Source organism: Neolamprologus brichardi, chromosome 8 (assembly GCF_056152115.1).
Source record: "Neolamprologus brichardi isolate AB-2024 chromosome 8, ASM5615211v1, whole genome shotgun sequence".
Classification (NCBI taxonomy): Eukaryota; Metazoa; Chordata; class Actinopteri; order Cichliformes; family Cichlidae; genus Neolamprologus; species Neolamprologus brichardi.
Window position 1 is genome coordinate 25,264,043 of NC_142111.1, and position 22,199 is coordinate 25,286,241.

Sequence of the window (22,199 nt, forward strand, 5' to 3'; positions counted from 1 at the left end):
TTTTTAAGTTAGAAATCATCCAAATATAATTCCCTCGAAGTCAGCAGGTGTAGATTTATAGCTGAAAACAGAAAGGGTGACATCGTGGTTGCTATGACCATCGTTTATTTACAGTTTATGCTGTAATCTTGGATATTAGCAGGAAAGTTTTGAACTCAGATATCAGAAAGTAGCTTATGATATCTAACAAGCAGGTTTTAGAGTTATTAAACTATAATTACATTTACAGTATATAACCTATTTGTATTTCATATGTGGGGCGACCGTGGCTCAGGGGGTTGGGAAGCGCATCTGTAACCGGAAGGTCGCCGGTTCGATCCCCGGGCTCTCTGTCCTGGTCGTTGTGTCCTTGGGCAAGACACTTTACCCTAAATATGGCAGCCTCGCTTCTGTCAGTCTGCCCCAGGGCAGCTGTGGCTACAACTGTAGCTGCCTCAACCAGTGTGTGAATGTGAGAGTGAATGAATAGTGGAATTGTAAAGCGTATATATGCTATATTTGGTGTCTGTTTTACAGCTGATCAGAAATCAGTATTGTAATGTGAGCAAAGGGTGCGATTCTATTCTTTGCATCTGAAATGATCACAACGAATAAGCGTCGGCACATAAATGTAGAAACAACCGCATCTCTTTCCATTCGTAACATTTCCGTTAAAGTGACTTATCAACTGAAAGCGAGCCTGGTTATGTAACGCAGAAATGTGTCTGCTGGAGCCAGCTAAGTGTGTTTACACGTGAAGCACAAGAGCACACAAGCGGCAGAGGGAGATCATTAATCACAGCCAAGCTGGCTCCGAGCTGACTTCCTCTCATCTTCAACAAGACGCCCATAAAAAAAATAAACACAGAAACAAAGAAAAAGGTTTTAACTATGCACAGTTCCTCTCATCAGCCTCGCACATGTAGTTTTGATTGGTGTTACTGCTGATTAATGTGAATATCTGTGACCGTTGCTCAATATGCAGAAATATTCCTTAAACAAATGTCTGCAGATACGTTCTGTCCCTTTATGAAACACACGAAGGATCTGTGTCCTAAACGTGGTCGTCTCACAGTTTCTGTAAGCTGCACATAAAATGGACGAGTCTCTGCAATCAATCAGTGCGGGAAGATTCAGAGTTGGCCCCGAACAGAAGAGATCTCAGAAAGATGAGACTTTCTTCAGAAAAGTGTGGAAAAGCATGCTGGTGTATTTTTCTCAGTAGGACATCAGTGATTTAGGAGACCGCAGTGAGTCGAACAAGCGTATAACGGGAAATGAAAGGAGGAAATGAAATCAAAAGGAGCTTGCAAAGAAAAGGACAGACGCAACAACATTGACTCTCCACCATTTGACCTTAGAACTGAAGAAGCTTCTCGGATGAGAGGTGAAACGTCTTCAAGTAACTTAAAGAAGTCCAGACGCTTTTCTTTGCAAGCTCCTTTGACTACAATTACCTGGATGACTGAGAACCTTCACAGACATAAAGGGAAACGGCTCTGCGCTGATGAGAGACCACCGACGAGACTTCATTCAAGCGCCAGTGCGACTCGATTAAGGCAAATTCATCAAATACTTTTTATTACTTACTACCAGTGTTGGTCAAGTTACTTGAAAAAAGTAATTAGTAACTAATTACCGATTACTTCCCCAAAAAAGTAATCCCGTTACTTTACTAATTACTTATTTTCAAAAGTAATTAATTACTTAGTTACTTTTTAAAAACACGATTTACAACCTGAATAGGTGATAAAGCGATAGATCTTTCAGCCCAATTCTACTTTTTCTGCATAATCCATCATACAAAATGTAATCAAATGGAAAAGTCTCTTTTTAAAACTTGTTTTATTAGTTTTAATCTTTTAACTTTATGCATCAAGCAAAAAAATAATTAATTAGAGTTCATGAATATCAAAGGAGAAGAAAATGTTTTTTTTGATTCTATTCAGCTTTTTTAAAAAACATTTTATTTCTCTTCTTATCATCCTGGGATTCTGCAAATGTACTGACCTTGTAACTCTTGCAGCATTAATCATAATGTGAAGTACTGATGTTGACGTTCTTTCCATTGAAACATGATAATGTTAAACTGGAGGATGAATAAAACTGATCTAATGAGCATAGCCTAAAGCTGCAACTTACCTTTCCCTCTAATCCGAGTCCAAATAACAAACACATCAGACTGTGCTGTGCTTAAAGAGAAGTTTTGCTGCCCCTGAGAACTGCCCGCTTTAATATTAACATCAGTCTTGAGCTGGAGGAACGAGCGGCAGTTACTTTAATCTGTGTTTTCTCTTCCTCGCTGCTCTAGAAGGCACCAGTGAGCTGTGCCATCATTTAATTAAAAGTTAGACAGTGGAGGATGCTGTAGTGATGGCCTCATTTCATGGAAGGAAGTAAGCAAACCTTTAAGCTTGCTGCTGCCAGAAAACACCCAGATCGGTGCTGTATGCCATGCTACATCTTGAAAAAGGCAGATCTGTGTTTCACCTTTGCCTGGTGTCACATGTTTCTGCCAAGACCTGATTCCCATGAGAGCTCTTATGATGCACAACAAGAATCTGGCTTTTTAAACATGCTGTTGCCCTCTGACTGTGCTAAGGCTGGTCAGGAGGTCCACAGTACATGCTAGCATACTCAAAAGCTGAAGACGTGGCTGCTCTTGCTCGGAGCTTTCACGCCCAATAATACATTAAGGCCCAGAGGGAATGACAGACCCTGTGCTGGTGTTCCTCATGCTGCAGCTGAAACCCCCCCACCCAGCTCCCCGTATCGATTTTTGGAACGACCGACTTGGCCGCCCCCTTCATGCTCCAGCAGCCATCCACTGCAGCAACACTAACAATTACACAATAATTACCTCCCCTGCTGCTCCCGCAGAGCAGCACAGGGCGACTTCTATGTGCTGCACAATTAGCTTTTTAACCTCTGATCCCTGTTTTCTTTGCAGTATAACAAGTTAAAACCACATTGTGCATGACTTCATGATATGATGACCTCTCTTTCCGTACATTTTTGTAAGTTGGACCAGAACTGATCTCTAAATAGTATCAAGTCAGCTAACAATGACCGTAATACATTTCAGGGGAAGGGAACTTTTGAAGTAGCGCTGGGGACAATACATACTGTGGACCAGTGCTCTGTTCAAACAGCAATAGCTGATGTGACAGAGAAATGACTTCTAAAGAGACGTGTGAACCTCTGTTTTTACCCAGTGCAGCTGCAGGTAAGTACTTGTTTTGTGCTTGACAGGCTGTCAGCAGATGAAGCCCCATATTCGCCTTTACACTGTGAGTTTAATTTGATATCGTAAATGCTGACAACACAGGCTTCAGAGGTCCATCAATCATACATTCAGCATATTGCTAACACCCAAATATACAAACATAAACAAGCGTGTGTGACATTTGAGTAAGCAGACAGCCAGCTGTGCAAAATCTGCCTAAAACGGACTTTATGACGCTGCAGCTGTAACAAAAGCGATTTCCGGATTGAAGCCAATTAAGGCAAACCTATATAAGGCTGCATACGCGTGCAAACGTCAACTAAGAAGCATAAGAACATAAAAGGATATCATCTTCCTTCCCTTTGCATCCTCACTCTCTATCAGCCTGTCAGATCACAGCAGCTAACAGCAGCATCTCCTGTGCAGGTTGTGTAAGAGGGCACGCCCACCATGTGTCACCGCAACACCTACAGACGAGAGCGCAGAGACTTGCACCGTCTAATCACGCCTCCGCTCAAGCAGTTACCGGGACACGAGAGAAATATGCCTCACTCAACCCATTCACCTGGCCTAGATACTGTCAACAAACATTATGCAACGCCGATAAGTGCAGCAACTAATGACACGGATAAATTATTGAAAGTTGTGGGAGTGCATTGAACAGTTACAAAATAGATGTAGTCGAGCTCCTTTTATCATAATGCTTGGTTTTTTCTTAAACTGGTGCAACACCGGCGATCATAGCCATGTTAGCTTTGGTTAACATGGCTATGATCATATTATATTGGTGCTATATCAATAAAACTGAATTTAATTTACAGAAATTTAAAACTAGCAGGACATAAGCAATTTTTATGCATCAGCATCTATTTTGCTTCTGTTGCTTTGTCAGATCTTTTCTTTAGGTGCAACATCTCTACAGATTCTTTGATTTATTAGTATAATATATTAGAGTTTCATCACTTTTTTCCCCATAGACTTTTTATTTGGGTTCTTAAGGTATTTTATACACATTTTAGAGGCAACATTTAAACAGCATGTACAGGATCATCAGTCTGGTAGGTCTAAAACCCACATGGCTTTATTTTGTCTACTCTAATGGGGAGTAGACAAAATATTACTATGTCTGTTGGCATATTGGTGAGATACTGTTTTATGATCTACACTAAAATTAAAATTAGTGTGTTGTTGTCTGAGTGGTAACATTCGCTATCTCCACTTCCCCTCAGAGACCGGGTACACAAAGCACGAATGCACGGTCGGGGGCCACATCCCATTCAGCTCAGCACGTCCTATCCCATCAGCACCGGCAGCAGTCACGGATTACTAGGCGCACTGAGGCTCAAATCCCATCAGGAGGAGGGAAAGCATCTGTGAGCCGGGAGGAGCCGAGTGTGTGGTAGACTGAAAAGTCAGCACGAGTTCACTAAAAGTCTCTGTTGGCGTTTCGAATTTTGACACTGCTGAAATAAAGATGGAGTGAATTATGTGAAACAGACATTTTGACCAGAAGCTGACTGGCAGGTTGTCTGCGCCACATGCTGGTGCGAAGCCAGCCGGATCACATTCTTTTGCACTGGCATGTGTAGCCATGCTGCCGTGCGTTTTTTTAAAGAGGTCCTGCAGATACGGACACTGGTGATCCATAGACATCTGCTTATTTCTTTATTGATCCACTGAAGACGCTGCACACATTTACATTGACCGACACACACGCTCACACACTGACCTGCATCTCCTTGTCCCCATATTTGGACGGGTGCTTGCTGCCCTGGCTCTTCCGGCGCAGTTTCTTTAGCTCAGCCTGGCACTTCTCCAAACTCTCCCCTTTGCTCTTGTGCTCCATCTGGTACTTCTTCAGTGCAGCCTGGGGGGGAAGGGGGGCAGCACAAAGTCAGCAGGGGCACAGCAGTGCTGCTTGCACGTGTCAGCATCAGCAGATGATGTATCACACTGACAGAGGCAGACATTTATTAGACGAGTGGTCAGCTTCTGCATCACTGAGACAGGAGACTGAAGGAGGTTTCTTATTTCTCCTCCTCACTCCCAATATTTTGTTTCCTGATCGGATGTTTTTCTTTTCTTTGTGTATCACAACAGCATGTTCATGTCAATAGTATGCATTATATAACATGTTCCTAACAACTTAAAGGAACATGCAAATCAAATTAAAGCATTCATTTGAAAACATATTTGAGTGACATTCATCCAAAAGCCCTGCAAGAGTGCTTATAAATTCTTTGTTTAGCATTACATAATGCTCTGGGGGCTGATTCCAAACACAGATCACCCCAAATAAATTCCTCCACTTAATTTTGGTCTTTTTGTGCAAAACTCCTCAGTTTTTCTCACTATTCACGGGACAGAATAGGATGTGATTTATGTAACTTGCTGCAGTGGTTTGGAGGAAAGCCGGCGGAAAATTAAGGAGTGCATTTTGACTCCGAGCCAGTGATTTTATGAGAATGTGGTTCATACTGTATTCCACATAAATTCACTGCCATGAGAGGTCCAACAGGATGTTTTATTCAAGCTCGTGGTGGGGCAGGTGTCCTGTTACATAATGAATCTGAATATTATGCCATCAGAATCTCCTCAAGCAGTAATTCTTATCACAAGTGGTTTTCATAAAATTCATGCAATTAAGCCGGGATCTTTTTTATCTTAAAATGAAACATGAAGAAGCACCCAACGAATGTCCATGAAAGGCTTCAGGAAAGCACAAGGTAGAAGTAACTAAACGGTATCATTGTCTATGAACGTCTACAACATTTTAATCAATCAAGTAAAGGTCCATCAGTTAGAGTCTTCTTTTAGCGCTGCTTTGTTTCTCCAGGTGGTTTCTAAACCAGTCTGCAGCTTTGAAAAATACTTGTTGTGTGCTGTTGGAATCAAAGTGACGAGTTTGAACTAAACAGCAACAGTGTAACCAAAACAATAAGCTAGAAGAGGCTGAAAGGCCCATTAGAGCGGCACAGTTTAGTGACGTGTGAAGAAGGGAATCTCACATTCAGGTATCGCGCGTCCAGCTCGACCTTCTTCTCCAGCTCTGTGAGCAGCTCGTTGTGGAACGACTTCAACTGCAAGACACAGAAAAGCCTCAAACACGATGCAAGAAACAACAAAATGCACTGAAACCTCAAGCAGTCACGTGATCAACCACAGCGGATTATTTTTAACGCAGGAATGTCCCTCATGAGTTAGTGTTGGTGCAGAGGAACGCCTTGAAGTGGGAGACTTTTCCAGTTACAATGCAAATAAAGGAGGGTGTCTGGCAGCGTGCACCGAGTTTGCTGCCTTTGTGCACGTATAAGCTGAGAGAACACAGGACAGTATAGACTGGATTCTGCACATAATATACTGTGACCTTCCTTCTCTCCTTTGGATATGTTCATATAAAAGTTCTATTTAACTTGCTGAGAATCAGCAGTTTGCATAAAAATGTAATATTTGCTCAGTTTCTAATCTGCATCTTGTACCACTGCACAAATAAATATCATTATTACCTTGAATCTTTGACACCTATTATCCAAAAGATCAAGGATTCCAGTTTCAAAATACCCTTTAACACAATTTGCATAAACACTAAAGACAGGATGTTCCTCGCTGTTTCTTTTTGTTGACTGAGCGTTTCCTTCTAATGTTGCCACAATTGGCCAATTTACTCTTTGCTGGATTCAAATAAAGACCTTTTGGAGAAGTGAAATGAGAATGTTTTCAGTCTGTAATGACTGTAATTTACATATCAGAGTATCAGTAAACAAACCAAGAAACTGGGATTACAGTAGAAGCTACTGGTGTACAGTAGGGAGTGTCTTGCTGGGTATTAAATGTTAACATATATCGTGCGACTCCAAAGCAACAAGCCCACAATCCGTCTGGCTCGAGGCTTAAGAACTGCTGATTTTAGCAACACCACCACATGCTCACCATCTCCTCAAGCTGGATCTGGATCTGTCTGTGCACTTCAGCCATCTGAAAGAGCACATCCCCTGGAGAGAGAAGACAAAGAGAGACAATAAACAAAAAGAGAGAAGGGAGGGGAGGGAGAGAGGGAAAAAAGATAGCCATATTAAATCATTCAAACTCTGTGTGAGAGCAACACACATCGTGCAAAAAGAGAGACCATGCAGCTGCGCAAAACAGATGAGAGACAGGTGTACGGTGTCGAGGGGAGAGGACGAGGCAAAGGACAAAATGAGACGAAGCAGACGAAACTCAAAACAGTGACAAAAATTAAAAGTGCACTCGAGAAATATGCGCTAATGAATGGAAAATGAAAAGTAAGAGTGTCAACCAAGAAACCTACTGAAAGTATGTGGATTTCCCTTTTACCAAGAGCTTACAACACTACTGCTAAGAAACACACAGGAACAGCATGGTAAAAGAAAAAATCTTTCGTATTTCATCCTTGCAATAAGACATATGTATTACTACAACATAACAGGGGGAAACACCAAAAAGCAGACCCCAGAAAGAAACCAAAGCTAAAAATAGAGAACGAAACAAAACACAAAAAACTAAGTAGAAAGTAAAGGATGATTCATGCAGCCAGGGAGGTGCGCATTGTTTTAAGATACCTACATGCTGCCTCTTCTGAATACGCAATGCATTGTAAAAAAAACAAAAAACAAAAAAAGGAACAAAAAGATCTAGTTTGAGCAAAGAACAGAGGGATAGAGACCTGAAGAGACAGTGACAGATCAAACTACCCCAGGAAAAATGAGACACACAACAAGATTTCACACAGAAAAACACTCAGACAGGCAGTTAGTCTGACCCTGCCCTCACTTACAAACCATCTACGTGCTCTCCGCATCGCCAGAGCTCAGACGGACGCTGGATTTTTCACGCAGATGTTAAGACTGACTAAAAACTGGGGTATTCATTTGGTCGTGAAATGTATTATTTAAATGTTTGTGTCGGCTTCTTGTTTGTCAAAGAAATACTGTCCAGCGTATGGAAATCAACACACGTAAATAGGGAAAAACTGATATACTGGCAATTTTCATTCATCAATAATTTTGGATTGGCTACATTTTAAAAATTGTGAAATTTACAAATTTATTTTTATCTGAATCCAAGCACCTTTTAAAACATCAGCCCACATCAGTGCATCCCTATTTGTATGCTTTGTAAATTCTCAAATTTCAGTATCTGCCTCAAAAACCCAGCATCAGTGAAGCTCCACAAACAAGGTAATATACTTTAATACTAAAAAGTAATGTACTAGTAACATTATATAGAACCTATAAATGAAAGGAAACCTAATATTCTCACATGCCTTAAGAAAATAATAGTTAATCATCTATAAAAACAAACACATCTCATAGAACATCCTGTACATGTACTGCAGTTTCTTATTGCACATCTACCATAATATTTGGAAATACAGGCGTTTTTCCCTTTTCTTAGACAACATAAGGATATAATATTAATAATATAAGACACTAAGTAAACCGCTCTTGGTATCTTATGAAAAAGCCTAAATTAAAGTACATCTTACAGCTGCAGCGGCACCATAAAGCACCCGATTTATTCCAAATGAACCCACTAATATATATTAATGTCACTCATCTGCCTCCTGCATAATGCATGCTGACATTAGATAATGTATGCCGCTGCAGCGCTGGCATGAAGTGAGTCTGAGCGAAGGGTGTACGCGAGTGTGTTGGTAGACCTGTGAACACCGGACAGTGGACAGTCAGAGGGGACACAGAGAGTGGGCTGCCTGGACAGGATTAATGGGCTTAATGGAAGTGCTGTGTTCATGCAGATGAGATAGAGGGGATTTAGGAAAGGTCGGAGCAGGAGGAGGTGGGGGCAGAGGTGGAAGGAAAAGAAGTTTATATTTACTTAAGGGGACTGGATTTAAGTCTGCATCCAAGCTTCTGCTAAATAACTTGAGTATTTCAGATAGATGTACAGCAGCTGAGGTCAATATCAGCCTTTTTTCTTGCAGTCATTCTTCCCTACTTTCTCCTATGCTTCATTTGCAACAGCCTGTCACTGTCAGTATAATAAAGTAATCTTATTAGTCCTATAAAACACACAAAGTAAATGGTTTCTGTTTTCTTGCTAATAGCTATCAGAGCCGTGCAGCACATCCCTCTTCTGTAAATTTGCTGTCACCAGTTTCTCAGTACAAGATTTTAACTTCTGCAAGATGTCATCCTGGCTGCCCTTTAACCTCACACAAAACTCCAATGTCACACACGAAACCTGACTCATGCATGCAGAACAGAAAGCCACACAGGGGAGTTTAGCCCACAGCCCTTCTCATCCAACGCACCAGCTTACTTTAAAGCCTCCTGCTTCAACCCGTCTCCTTATGAAAATACACCGAAAGGCTATGACGCTGTGTCTGACTGCCGGCGAATAGGGCGCTGGGGCCAGCGAGGCAGATAAATGCACTGATGTGTACTTTCAAAACTCTCCTTTGATTCTTGGAGGACACCCAACGCACATTCCCATCCCATCCATTAATAAACAGCCGCTGGCCATCGACGAGCGACGGCGACCGGGCTGAACTCAAGCACCTCTATCACACACAACTGCACCAATGTTGATTTCAGCCAGAGGGGGGTAGCAGAATACTGACGAGAGGGCGCAATTAAAGGGGCATTCATTTCTAGAATATAACAAAATATCAGATTCTTGGGGAGGATTGAACTTCCTTGTTATTTCTATTATTCTCATTTCTGGCCATTTTCCTTTATATTTCCCTCTGAGAAAATATTCAGAATTTCTCACCATATATTAGCAGAAAATGTCCAAATAGAGAGAAATGAGTGTGTTAAATCACACAGGTAGCCCTCAGACATTAGTTTCTATACTTCCTCCCTCACTGCCAACAAAACTGCCTCTCAGCTGGTAATAACATGGTAATAAAAACTGGCCTTGGTCATATTTCTGGGTTTTTAAATATGTACCTGCAGGCTAACTTACGCTGTTCTTCATTGTCCCCGAGGAGGAAGACTTCTCTCTCTGATCCTCATCCCCTTGCAAGTCAGAGTTCAGTCTCCACATCAACATACTGAGAGCGTCTCACTTTAACTTTAGAGACATTCACTTCACTTTAAACTTTAGAGCAGCAGATGGTGACTGAAAGGTCGCCCTGCCACCAGCTGCTGAAGCATATAAAAATAAAGAAATCCTCGTTTGAGCTTTTATGCCTCCAAGGGCAGTTCTGACAGCATAACTATCACCACAATGTCTGCAATTTAGTAAGAGACAAGCAGCTGAACAATGAAGCAACGCATATGTGCCAAAAGCTGCAGTACCTCTAATGACCACTTGAGGCAGGCTCTAAAAGCGAGTCAATCCCCACAGACTGTTACGTTTAAATATTCAACTTTACAGCAGAAATAAGCAAGTTTACAAAAAACTGAACCACACAGCTTGACTACATTTGTGCTGTTAGTGCCTTTATTGGCACTTTTATCAAATTATCTGATAAATACGCTCTACTGAGAGGTAGACCTCCAGTTACGGTGGTGTTCTGGTGTTTTATTTGTCAAGCAGCACAATAATAAACAGCAATACACTATACAGTGCAAAGCCAACAGCAGATCTCAGTATGGCTGCACCGATCTTCTTTAAATAAGTAAAATTTGAAAGGCATCTCCTGATTTGCCAAAGTTCAATACTATTACAGCCAATGGGAACAAGGGTCAAACAATTAAAACCAACTTGTAACTGCAGACAAAAACTGTTAAAGAGCCAACAGGTCTCACAGTGCTGCTCTGTGGCTTTGACCCACAGGTTTTTATCACCTGGAAAATCCCCAAATTCCTGGATGTTCTTGTTTAATTGCACCCATCTAATCCAAAATCTCTCCACCTTGCATTGTGAAATATCGGACTTCTACCCGGCAGAAGTAAGCTGCTTACTGTTAATCAGAGCCGATCACAACATCTGAGGCTTAAAGGGGAGTAAAGCACTCAGCACACGCAGGTCCAGATCAATTAAAGATTAAATACACAATCGCTGCTTTTGTCTGCGAAATGTTCTCACAAACCAAGACTCAAGCGGGCCACGCTCTCACAGTTAGTCGCATTGTCTTCCACCTAGGATGACATTGTTCCTTCGTGCTGTTCTTGGAAAAATTAACACAAAAGGACACATCTAGCTAACAAATGAAAACCTAATGCTCAAAATTAAGCACAATTAAGTGAGATTCAAAGGTTTACAGCACACGTGAGAAAAACACAACAACTCAACAGCCTCTAAACCCATCATAGCTGGGCTGAGAAATAATGACTCATAAATGCTGAGAAACCAAAAGTGGAGTAAAGTTGATTTTAAAAGAAAAAAAAGCAGCAATCACAGTTCGCTCGACACTCCAATGACTCACCTGCCAAACCACACTCAGTCAGTGGATGTGTGTACAGTAAGAGCAGTTAAGACTGCAGGGTGGGAACAAGCCCATTATTCATTTGGGCAACCAAAGGGCAGCACTAACATGTGGGTTTATTAGCCCAGCTTCTTTTCCATGCAGCTCCTGGGCTTTAAAGAGTGAGAAGGAGGGAGTGAGGCACAGTTAATGGCCATATGAAGGAAAGTGTTTTATGTAGTGTGCATCTCTGCAGGGACTGTATTATAGAAGGCTGAAAGCAAACAAGCAGCTCTAATCCCCAGAAAGCTGCAGTGAAGGGAGTACAAGGTGCTGCGGGGAGATTTGTCCTCCACAATGCCGCATGATTGACACCGTTATTGTTGTGCTCTTCTGGGTCTTTAATTTTGCTAAACACCGGCTGCATCGGGGTGCATATAAACACCCCCGAGAACATGTGCAAATTTCCCCAGAAGCAGTAACAATGCTTGATTTAGCATTCAGATTTTAAGCATCCACTTGACAACAAAGTAACGACAAGTTTTTTTGTTGTACTCGCAGTTAATCAGCATAACATTTGGTGCGTCTGTAGTCCAGCTATAATCCTGCACTCCACCGGCAGTAAAAACCCGAGCTGACATGTTAGAAGCTGTCACTGCGTTTTCATCTTATAAATTACAATAAGGGCACAAATCCCGCTGAAGTGAGTGTAAACATGTCGTCTTAGATCTGGGCTGTTTGACGTCTTCGCTTCTGCAGTTTATCGGAAAGAAAAATGAATCTTTTAAAAGCGCGATCGAGCTACAGGAGATCGATGGGAGTGACTGGCTATACATAATCATTACGTGGTGGCTGATGGGGTGCTAAATGAAGAGCGATCATCTGTGGAAGAAGATGCAAGCTGCTACAAAGACGCGGGCAGAGTGGTGGATGGGATTTTGACAAATCAACAGAGACCCAGGCAGGTCAACACAATTCGTGTTGTCTTAAATCATTACTTCTGACCTCTAATTGTTTCTCACAGTGAGAAATGTACAAATTAAGAAAAAGAAGATGTATTTGCTCTGTGTGCTTGTTTAGAGTTAGCACAATGAGGCACAGGCGACAGTGGGAATCAGGGTATAATGTGGATTTCAAGCCTATAAACATCTCTTCTTCCATTAAATGGGGCATTGCTTTAAAAAGGCATGACATGAGAATTCATTGACAGCTTCACGCTACAGCTCGGTGACAATAAGTTAATAATGAGCTGACGAGTGCCACTATGTTCGGTTCTGAAATGGATAAACACGCAGAAAGAGAAAATCCCACAAGCCTGGGAGGAGACAGGCATCAAGAGCCTAACAACAGCTTCCTGCGCGAAACAACTGGCATGTATGAAAAGTGTCTCAGATCAGAGTCTCTATTATCAGCATCATTAAGTCACCATTTGGCCGACTACCCACATCAAGGACAATGCGACAGCTCAAGGACATTTTATAGTCCAACACATTATTAAAGCCACATCACCATCCCATTAGAGACATTTGCTAAATTAATCACTACACAATCCCTCGCTGATCTCTTTTTTGTCAGTTGACTGACACCCAAAAAGACGTCCAGCTCACTGTTGACAAGACAGCTTGTTTTAAAGTGCTGATGAATCGTAGTGGGTTGTATTAATGAAGGGCAGGTGGAGGTGATCAAAGTGCCCGTGTGCTCACTTGGCAGTTTGGTTTTGATTTGCCAAGAGACTGGGTGGAAGCTGCTAACGAGCCGGGAGCACATCGCTTCCTGTCTTTCTTCTGCATCTCTCTCTTCATCGTGTCTCTTGTTTCTTCCTCTTTTTGTTTCTCTGCATCCTCCCTCTCCACCTGGGGTGACGTGAGGACAGAGGCAGGAGCAGTAAAGGGAAGCTAAATTAGCAGGGCAGCTCTGCTCTGGTGATGTCCGGGCAGAGGAAGGACAGTTTGGTACCCAGTCGCAGATTAGCCACTTGGGTTTTCGGTTACATCAGCAGTTAGGGGAAAAAAGCTGACAAAAACTGTATCTTAAGCCATTTTGGAAGACTGCGTGTTTTGGTTCTCTTCTAATTTAGTCCGATTTATTGAGGAAGTGAAAACAAAGCCAAACAAAGTGTAAATCATGAAGCTACCAAACAGGACACAAACAGGAGTCTCCTGGCTGACAAACCTGTGCATTTTTTAACGACTGGCAATGACGACAAGAGGGTAGCTCCAAAATATTTATATAGTATATATTTTGGAATATATATCAAATATTATTCTTTTAATCACACATAAGTTTGGATTTTGGTAAAGCTTAAAAGTTGGTGGCACAGCTGTGCTGGCAGGTGAACATTTAAGCCTCGCCCACCTTGATCTGTAGTCACGGGTTTTGGGTAGTGAATGAAATAATGGGATCACAAATACAAGCGGTTCTCCAAAGGATAGCTTCCAACTAACTTAGCAACAGGGCGAGGAGTTCAGTCACTCTGAGTAATCAGAGTAAAGCTGCTACTCCTCCACATCAAAAGGAGTCAGTTGACGCGGTCCAGGCCCCTGACAAACATTCCTCCTGGGCGAGGTGTGCTAGACATGCCCATCTGGGAGGTGGCCTCGGTGTAGACCCGGGACATGCTGGAGAGTATGCACCTTCAGCTCCTCTGAATAAGCTGGACGAGGTGACTGGAGAGAAGGAAGACTTCTCTGCAATTTCAAAACTTACATTTTAACTACTGATTTTATCTGTTTTGATTTTATATACTGTTTTGTTTGTTTGTTTGTTAATTAGTTAGTTAGTTTGCTTGTTTTAATCAATTTTAAATCATGCTTTTTATTTGTTTTTGTTTCTAATGTCTTTGTAAAGCACTTTGAATCACCTTGTTGTTGAATTGTGCTATACAAATAAACTTGCCTTAGGTTGCTGCCCCTATGACCCGTCCCCAGGTAAAAGGAAGAAAAATGATGGCTGAACATCCAGCAGCAGCTAAAATGCTGAAGTTAATTCTTCAAAATGTGGAAATTTCAGTGGCTATGTCCATCGTTTATGTGCAGTGTAGAGCATTCCTCGACCACGTCCCCTACCACCCGGCTCTTTGCACTCTTTAGAGTTTTAAAAGAGGACTGAAAGACTAAATTGCTGCATCCGGTTCATTAAAGTGCCAAAGGGTACCTTAATGCATCTCTGCAACATCAGTAGTATCTAAAGGACATCTAAAGGGCAGCAGCAGATACCCTGGGATGAGATGGGATGTACTTACTTCATTATGTACTAAGACCTACAGGAGAAAAAAAAATTTCATTGCATGAAAGCAAACACTAAATACTCCAGTAATATCCTTTCGTTTTGACTTTGCACGTCAAGCGATGGTTCAATATGCTGCAATCGATGATTTTTAAAGTTATACACGGTCATAAGCGTTCCCAGTTTGCGCTCTGAGATGCTGAGGTGACAAGGCCGGGGGGAGAAAAAAAAAGTAAGAGTGCTCCTGCTGCATTTTCTCCCCTCTATGCAGAATGAATGCTGGCTGAATTCAGATTGGAGCTGAAGCTCAGGGGAAATTCTGCCTTTGCTGGATCAGAAAAATGAGGGTTACACTGGGGTCAACAGCTTTTTTTTTCTTTAAGCTGAGCAGCGTGAGATTTCAAGCAAGACACATTTGGAGGGACACCAGTTGTGCATATTATGGAAGAATTTCCCTAAGCGACGGCCTTCGAATGTCACAAATGATGTTTTCATGTCCCTCTTTACGAGCCTTTATTATTGCTTTCATCTTGTTTTCTCTACCTCTGCTTCACAGAGCGAGCGCTCGTATTTCTGCTGCCGCCATCCAGCTGTGCAGCATGAGAGGCGATTCAAACCACTTCCCTCTGCGACACCAGCTAATTATTTGAGAGACAAATGAGGGGAAAATTATACAGTGATGAATACTGAACCACAGGAAGGAATTTTTTTGTCTTTCTGACCCGTCAGAATTACATTCTCCCCCACCGTTGCCTAATTGAGTCACTGATTGCATCTAGCCGCTGTTCCCATTTATGAAAGCGTGCTATCCTTTAACAGTATGTTGGCTGAAGTGGAGAAATATGCCTTAAAGGTCGACACAGTTCTCTAATATGTGTTGCAATGAATTAATCATCCAAAGGATAATTGTTTCCTGGGCCTTAAATTTGGCCATCTAAATTAACCTTAAATTGATTTAATGAGATGGATGTTATGCTACAGAGTGCTCAGCCCACGGCAATGAGAAGACACGGGATAGATGTTAATTTGATGAATAGGAACAAAATGAGAGGATAAAATATGTGGATATACTACGATAATTTGCTCACAGGCATCCCAAGTGAGCTGGAGCTCTGGTGGAAGATAGTCAGGAATCATGAGGTCTTTGTGCTTACTATGGAATTAAACAATAATTAATATATTTCATGAATAACAGACACAGGAATATAAAAATCTACCTAACAGCTGATGTATAGTGAAAGCGCTATAAATCAGTGCTTTAGAAAATGATGTCCTAATCTAATTGTAAAAAAGACAGAATGGGGGATGATGCTGCTCTGTTGGCCTCATCGGACCATTACCATGAGAAGACTGTGAGAAACCCGGGATCAGAAACTATGCTGGAGAACAGTTTGTGGCTCTCTCTGGGCCGAGGGAAGACTTCTTAACCGGTGAAGTTCAGTTATCTCAAGGTCTTACAGATGGAGCGTGAGCTGGACCGGTGCAGCATCAGCGGTGATGTAAATGTACCAGAGAATCCAAGCGAAGACAGAGCTGAGCCAGAAGGCAAAGCTTCTGATCTACCAGTCGATTTACGGCTGAACCCTCACATAAGAAGCTGCATCTTTGCCACTGGCTGTCCTCAGCCTTAAAGACAGACATCCAGAGGAGGCTTGAAGCTCCTGCTCTTTCACATCAGGAGGCGACAGCTGAGGTAGTTTGAACATCTGAATAGGATGTCTTCTCCGTTTGGATCTCATCTCCATTTGCTGCCACCCCAAGCAGACTTTGTATGAGCAGAACAGTTTTAATGAGGTCATCTTTTATAAGGCTCATAAGATTAATCCTGTATTGTTGAGCAATCCTGCTCCATGTTCTACCTGCACTAAGACATACGTGAAAAGCCTGAGTAATGATGAGATTTTAAGTAGATTTTAATGACAGGCACAGATGCATAAAGTGAATAGGATGCAGGTTTGGATGAACAGTCTGCTGATTTTAAATCAGCTGCAGGAAACAATAAGAAAAGCCAAAGGGCTGTTTTTCCTCATGCTTCCAGCAGGTTTTGTGTCTGAGCACAGACCTGAGTGAGTCCGATCCCTGCCTAACGCTGCATTTGAATGGCAGAGACCTTATATGGACAAAGGGGAACCGGAACTGCAGGAGCCTCCTATGTTTTTGCTCACAACCATGCCCATATTTAGTATACGGAAGAAGGATAATGTCATTTTCATCGATACTGACATCACCGGCGAACCATGTTTGGGCTGCGGCTCGCGCGCCAAGCTCCTCTCTCCTCCTCCTTTAAAGCAGATCCAGTCGATGCGTTTCACTTAATCTATTTTTAGAAACGTGTGCAGAGTCGGCGTGTTCTCCCAGGGCTGCCTGAGCTCCCACATCAAAGCGGGGGCGTTCGCAGACACAGAGCGTAGTGAAAGCGGAGAGGATGAGTGGGATGACACTCCACTCTGCAGTCATGGAGTATCTCGTCTCTGCTCGCAGGGAGTCATGCAGCAGAGCAGTTGTTCAAACTCTGACAGCATCGCGTAAATTAAGAACAAGCGAACGAAGCGCAGCGGTGCATCATTTCCTCTTCCTGCGCCAGTTTCTTATGTGTTGTTTAGCATGTGTGACACCGCACGGTCCATCTCTGTCGCCGTGTGGAGATGTGTGTCAGTTTATTTTAAGGCTGCAGGAGTGGATAATAATCATGTAATGCTTTCTTGCTTTTTAGTCAGTTTGATTATGGCCTGCTCTGGCGTGTGAGGGTGTTTGCTTGTACAATAAGTCTATTTATGAGTACGTGTTTGTGTGTCGGCAGCTCAAGTCTACTATTAAACTGTTCCCATGTCTCCACAGCTGCTTCTTAAGTGACACACAAAGTGTTTAGTTTAAAAACACCGTGGTGAGCATCTCTGTTAGAACTTCTTTTGCAGCTTGACACATTCATATACCTCTGCTGTTAATAACTGGTGCTGAAAATGGGTTGAAAAGCAGATTGAGGCTTTATTATGAAACATGCATTAGTCCTTATTACATTTTTTTTGTAACGCTGTTCACGGGTAAAGGCTGGATTAGTTCAGCGACTCACGCTCAAATAGTAGAGGCGGTCTCCCACTGATCGCAGCTTCAGCTTCTCACTGAGACATCGAAGCTTCACTCAGCATATTGAACCCATGATCACTTCTGATGCATCCATCAGTGTGTGAACATCCATATACTCCATATATAATGCTGTATGTGAAGGATAAACGCCTTGTATGAATGAATGAACAAACATGTGTTTTGGTGTAAAATGCTTAGTGGCCAAGGAGAAGAAATCCACAACACTATTTTACCGCCGGTGTCACCAGAAATCCTTAAGTCAACCTTTTTTGCTGTATGCTTTAACATATGAGCTGACACACCAAGTCTAGAACATAAAAACCCCAACAAACTAAGGCTACGTTCACTCTGCAGGTCTTGATGCTCAATTCCGATTTTTTGATCAAATCCGATTTTTTTGTCTGCTCGTTCACACTACAAATAAAATGCGACAGCAAACGCGCTCTAGTGTGAACGCTCAAAGCGCCGCATGCGCAAAAGAAGACGTCACACACAACGCGCTCTGTTTAGACCCAGAGCAACAGTATTGTTTGACTGATGGCCGTTAATATAAAGACTTCGGACTTCACGTTTCCCAATTTTTGCTTTAAGTTATTTTGTTATTTACATAATAATGTAAATAACCTAATAATGATCCTTATTGCTGTTTTAGAGAGGAGCGGTGCTTCAAAGGATAGTTGCAGATTTCTGTCAGAATCTGCAGATTATACAGAACAAATAAAATGTTCACGCTGTCTTCCCAACAGTTTCACCGGATGGCCAGGAAGCGTTCGTGATGTCTTCTCCGGCGCTGATAATTGCCGTCTGTCTTGTGTCGGTGATGTAAAAGACGGATTTAATGCGACTTGACCGTTCACACAGCAGCTTTCTAAAACATCGGATATGTATCGGATTCAGTACCACATACGAAAGCGACCCAGATCGGATTTGAAAATATCGGATTTGTGCCGTTCACACTGTCACACCATGATCGGATATGGGTCGCATAGGGTCAAAAAAAATCGGATTTGATGTGCTTTCGCCTGCAGTGTGAACGTAAAGAAGCACAGATTTAAGGATATTTCAAAGCTTACATTTTGCTTTTTTTACGAGTCATTCTTTGGTGATAGTGCCAGAAACAGAACAGCAAACCCATTTAGCAGTCCTCAGAGCTTGAAAAAAAACACAGCTGGACTTCTTCAGGTTTTTAAGCTGCTCCACCTCTCATCTAAGAGGCTTCTTCAGCTCTGAAGAGGTAAAACATCTTTTCAGGATCTAAAGGTTACCATGAAATGGATAACTGGGAATATACACAGACAGAAGTTTCAGTTAGGAACTAGTTCCTTCGCCACACTGAAGCCAGGCTGCCCACACGGTCCTACGGCAACTTATGGTACTGGTCAAAGGTTTCTGCCACTTGAGGTAAGGTGCAGAGTGCCTTTTAAATCAAACCACTAAATTTCACCAAATAAGTAACTTTCAATGCCTTAATCTAACCAAGTGTTTTTATGGTTGACTTACCTCCACCCTTTCAGCCTCCTCAAGTGGACTCTGCAGACCAACTTAGGACAGGCGACCAGTATTGACCAGGTGCCACTGCTATAAAATGCCTTGTGCTTAATGATTAGGCACAAACGCCATCTGACAAAGTGGATTTCACCATTTACAATTACAGGGCAAGAAAAACTATCACAGACTCATAAACTGCAAACGTTAGCCTCAAAGATTCATTCCCAATTTCATTAAAACATCAGATCTTCACAAACACGACACTTATTGTAACTTAAAGCTGATCAATAATGTCTAATATGATCAACTTTCGCGGCATCTTTTATTTAAGAGGAACGGCAGTGACCCATTTAGCCTGAATAAGATCAGAGCTGCTAATGTGCGAGCCAATTCATCAACAGTCCAGTATTTTTTCCATCCCACATTAAATTTTTCTCTTTGACCATCAAGGTCAATTCCTCAACCCGACTTCACTCGCCCTCCTCATTTCACGCTGTCACATGCAACTCTCCATCCTCTGCTCATGTGCTAATGCCATTAGCTGCTGTTCATCTTAATGCGCTGTGATTAATTGCATTGTTTCAGAGAGTACAGTCGGAGGTGGCGCAGCCTTTCTGCCAGATTTCACTTTGAGAGTTGAAGCAGTCTGTAGTCCGGCCCCGTTACTTCAGCTCCACGGCGCCAACACGTTTTCTCCTCAACAAAACCCAATTAAAGGAACAATTACAAGTTGGACGATTTTACAAATCTGCCTTCATTCCTCATTAATTATGAAGTGTGTGGTAGGTGGGTGAGTGATTATCCCCGGCAAACACGCACAAACTCGCACACAGTTGTGCTTATCTGGGATTCGGTGCTCGTGGCTCCGGTCACAGCTACAGACATGTGCCAGCTGAGGAAATTTAGTTCAGTCACACACACAAAACCGAACGCACAACCCTTGTTATCTGTTAATTAATAAGCTGGCAGGCTTGGGAGTTTTTCCACATTACGCAGCAACAATGGTGCTCAGTGTTTCCTCCGGCTTCTTCTGGAGCAAAACCGGCAAAACTGGCAAAAGGAGGCTGTTTACTTTATAACGTATCATTGAATTGGTCTAACGAGAAAAATTGGATAATTATCTCTCATCGCCTGCTCATGTATTTTTAATAATTCAGCATCTCCAGAAAACGTTCATATTTGTCTACTACTAAAAGAAAATCCCATTGAGACACTGTCATCTATGGATTAACCGGGAGAACTTTGATATAAGTTGCACACTTCATACTGAGTGACTGCAGAATCATCCACAAACTACATTTTTCTTCTGTTTTCATCACAGTGAAGCTGTGAGGCTTAACACCAGTAATGGAATATGCTAAAGAATCCACAAAAGCAATAACCGCCGTCAGAAGGGCTCCCCCGCCGCTCTGCACAGACCACAGCCGCTCTGAGCGCTGCTGATATGCAGAGACGGCATCAATCCATTTTGCTCGGCCTAGTCTGTCATTTCACTGGAGGCGGAGGGAAGTTCTGCTGAGTCGTTAAAGAGCTGCTGAGTCATGGTTGGGCTGCTAGAAAAAGAAACAAACATGCAGACAAAAAGACTACAGAGGACAGAGAGCATGAAAGGCAAACAGAAGAGCAACCAAGCTGATGGAAATGAGGATGCAGAGATGGATGATGGGATGTCCTGTTAAGGAGTTTGCACACAAAGTCAAAAATTTGCATTTTTTAAAAAGAATCATCTCTAATGCATGAAAAGCGTTCATGTGTAGTGCATATTTGCATATATACACAATAAGTGAATCCTACGAACAGTTGCAAAACACTGTGACGGAGATTTTGGGAGAAATATTTACTCATGATGAAACAGTCTTGGTGTGCAAAGGCCTTTCCTCCTACTTTTAAGTGGCTTTAATGATTTAGATTTAAAGTTAGTCACCGGCTTGGATGTTTAAACATTCAACCCTAAAACAGTGTGATATGGAAATGATTCAAACTACATAAAAAAATCATGGAGGCGAAACCAAACAGATAAAGAAAAGAGCTTTTCATATTGGAGCTCTACCCGGTGTTTGCTCAAAGAGAGAAAGGGAGGAAAAGCGAAAAGCTCCAGAAGAAATGCGAGGAAGCCCCCAAAAAAGGTCCTCACATGAATAATGGATGCAGCTTTTATATCCTCCTCAGTCACCTCAGATATGTCTGTTTCACACTCCTCTAACCATCTCTCCATCCTTTCTTCCTCCTCTCCTCTGCTGATTCAGGACACGCCTGCTATCTTACATCCCATCAAGGTGAAGGAAAGAAGAAGCTTCCGTAATCCGGACTAACAAAGACTCTGCACACGCCCCGGCATGTGACCTGGTCTACAGTTATAACAGTGCTGTCCTGCTTCATACAACAGCTATCAGCTAGTTCTCATCAACACCAGTTATCACTATAGCAAACAGAACCAGAGCTGATCCAACCGAAACCAGACGACACGCTGCGTGAGAGCAAAGGGAGCTGGGAATTTTTTATCCTGACAACTTGCTGGAAGCGCCATTCAAAACAGGACGATTTTTCATTAGCACTGTAAATATATTGAGGGCTTATTATGAATAGAAAGCAAATCCACCTCGCCGTGTGCGCTCTTGTGAATACCAAATGCCAAACAAATTTGTAAATTTATTACTCGCTCACAGCAGTGCAATAAAAAAGCGACTGGAAAGCCGTTATCTTTCCGGAATGTGAGGAAACAAGGGATTAACCAAATGGGCAAACTGTGACAATCATGCAGAATTAATTCTTCTTGAACCAGAATGTGTTTCACTGTATGAATTGGAGGTGATAATGTATCAAATAAGCTCTGAAGTGCAGGAAAAGACAGGCTAAGGCTCA

The 22,199-nt window shown here is 42.2% G+C and overlaps 1 protein-coding gene across 5 annotated transcripts in view; it reads right to left on the bottom strand.

Annotated features, from left to right (window-relative positions):
- Positions 1-22,199, bottom strand: part of baiap2b (BAR/IMD domain containing adaptor protein 2b) — a 77,912-nt gene that overhangs the window by 23,206 nt on the left and 32,507 nt on the right. For 4 of the 5 annotated variants that reach the window (XM_006793254.2, XM_087844960.1, XM_087844959.1 and 1 more), the window contains 3 exons: positions 7,136-7,197; positions 6,214-6,285; positions 4,935-5,072 (listed from right to left, as the gene is read on the bottom strand). In XM_006793254.2, the coding sequence (XP_006793317.2) occupies positions 4,935-5,072; positions 6,214-6,285; positions 7,136-7,197 (272 nt within the window). Of the gene's footprint in view, positions 1-4,934; positions 5,073-6,213; positions 6,286-7,135; positions 7,198-7,789; positions 7,879-22,199 lie in introns of those variants that run through there. The other variant, XM_087844961.1, reaches the window with a different exon arrangement.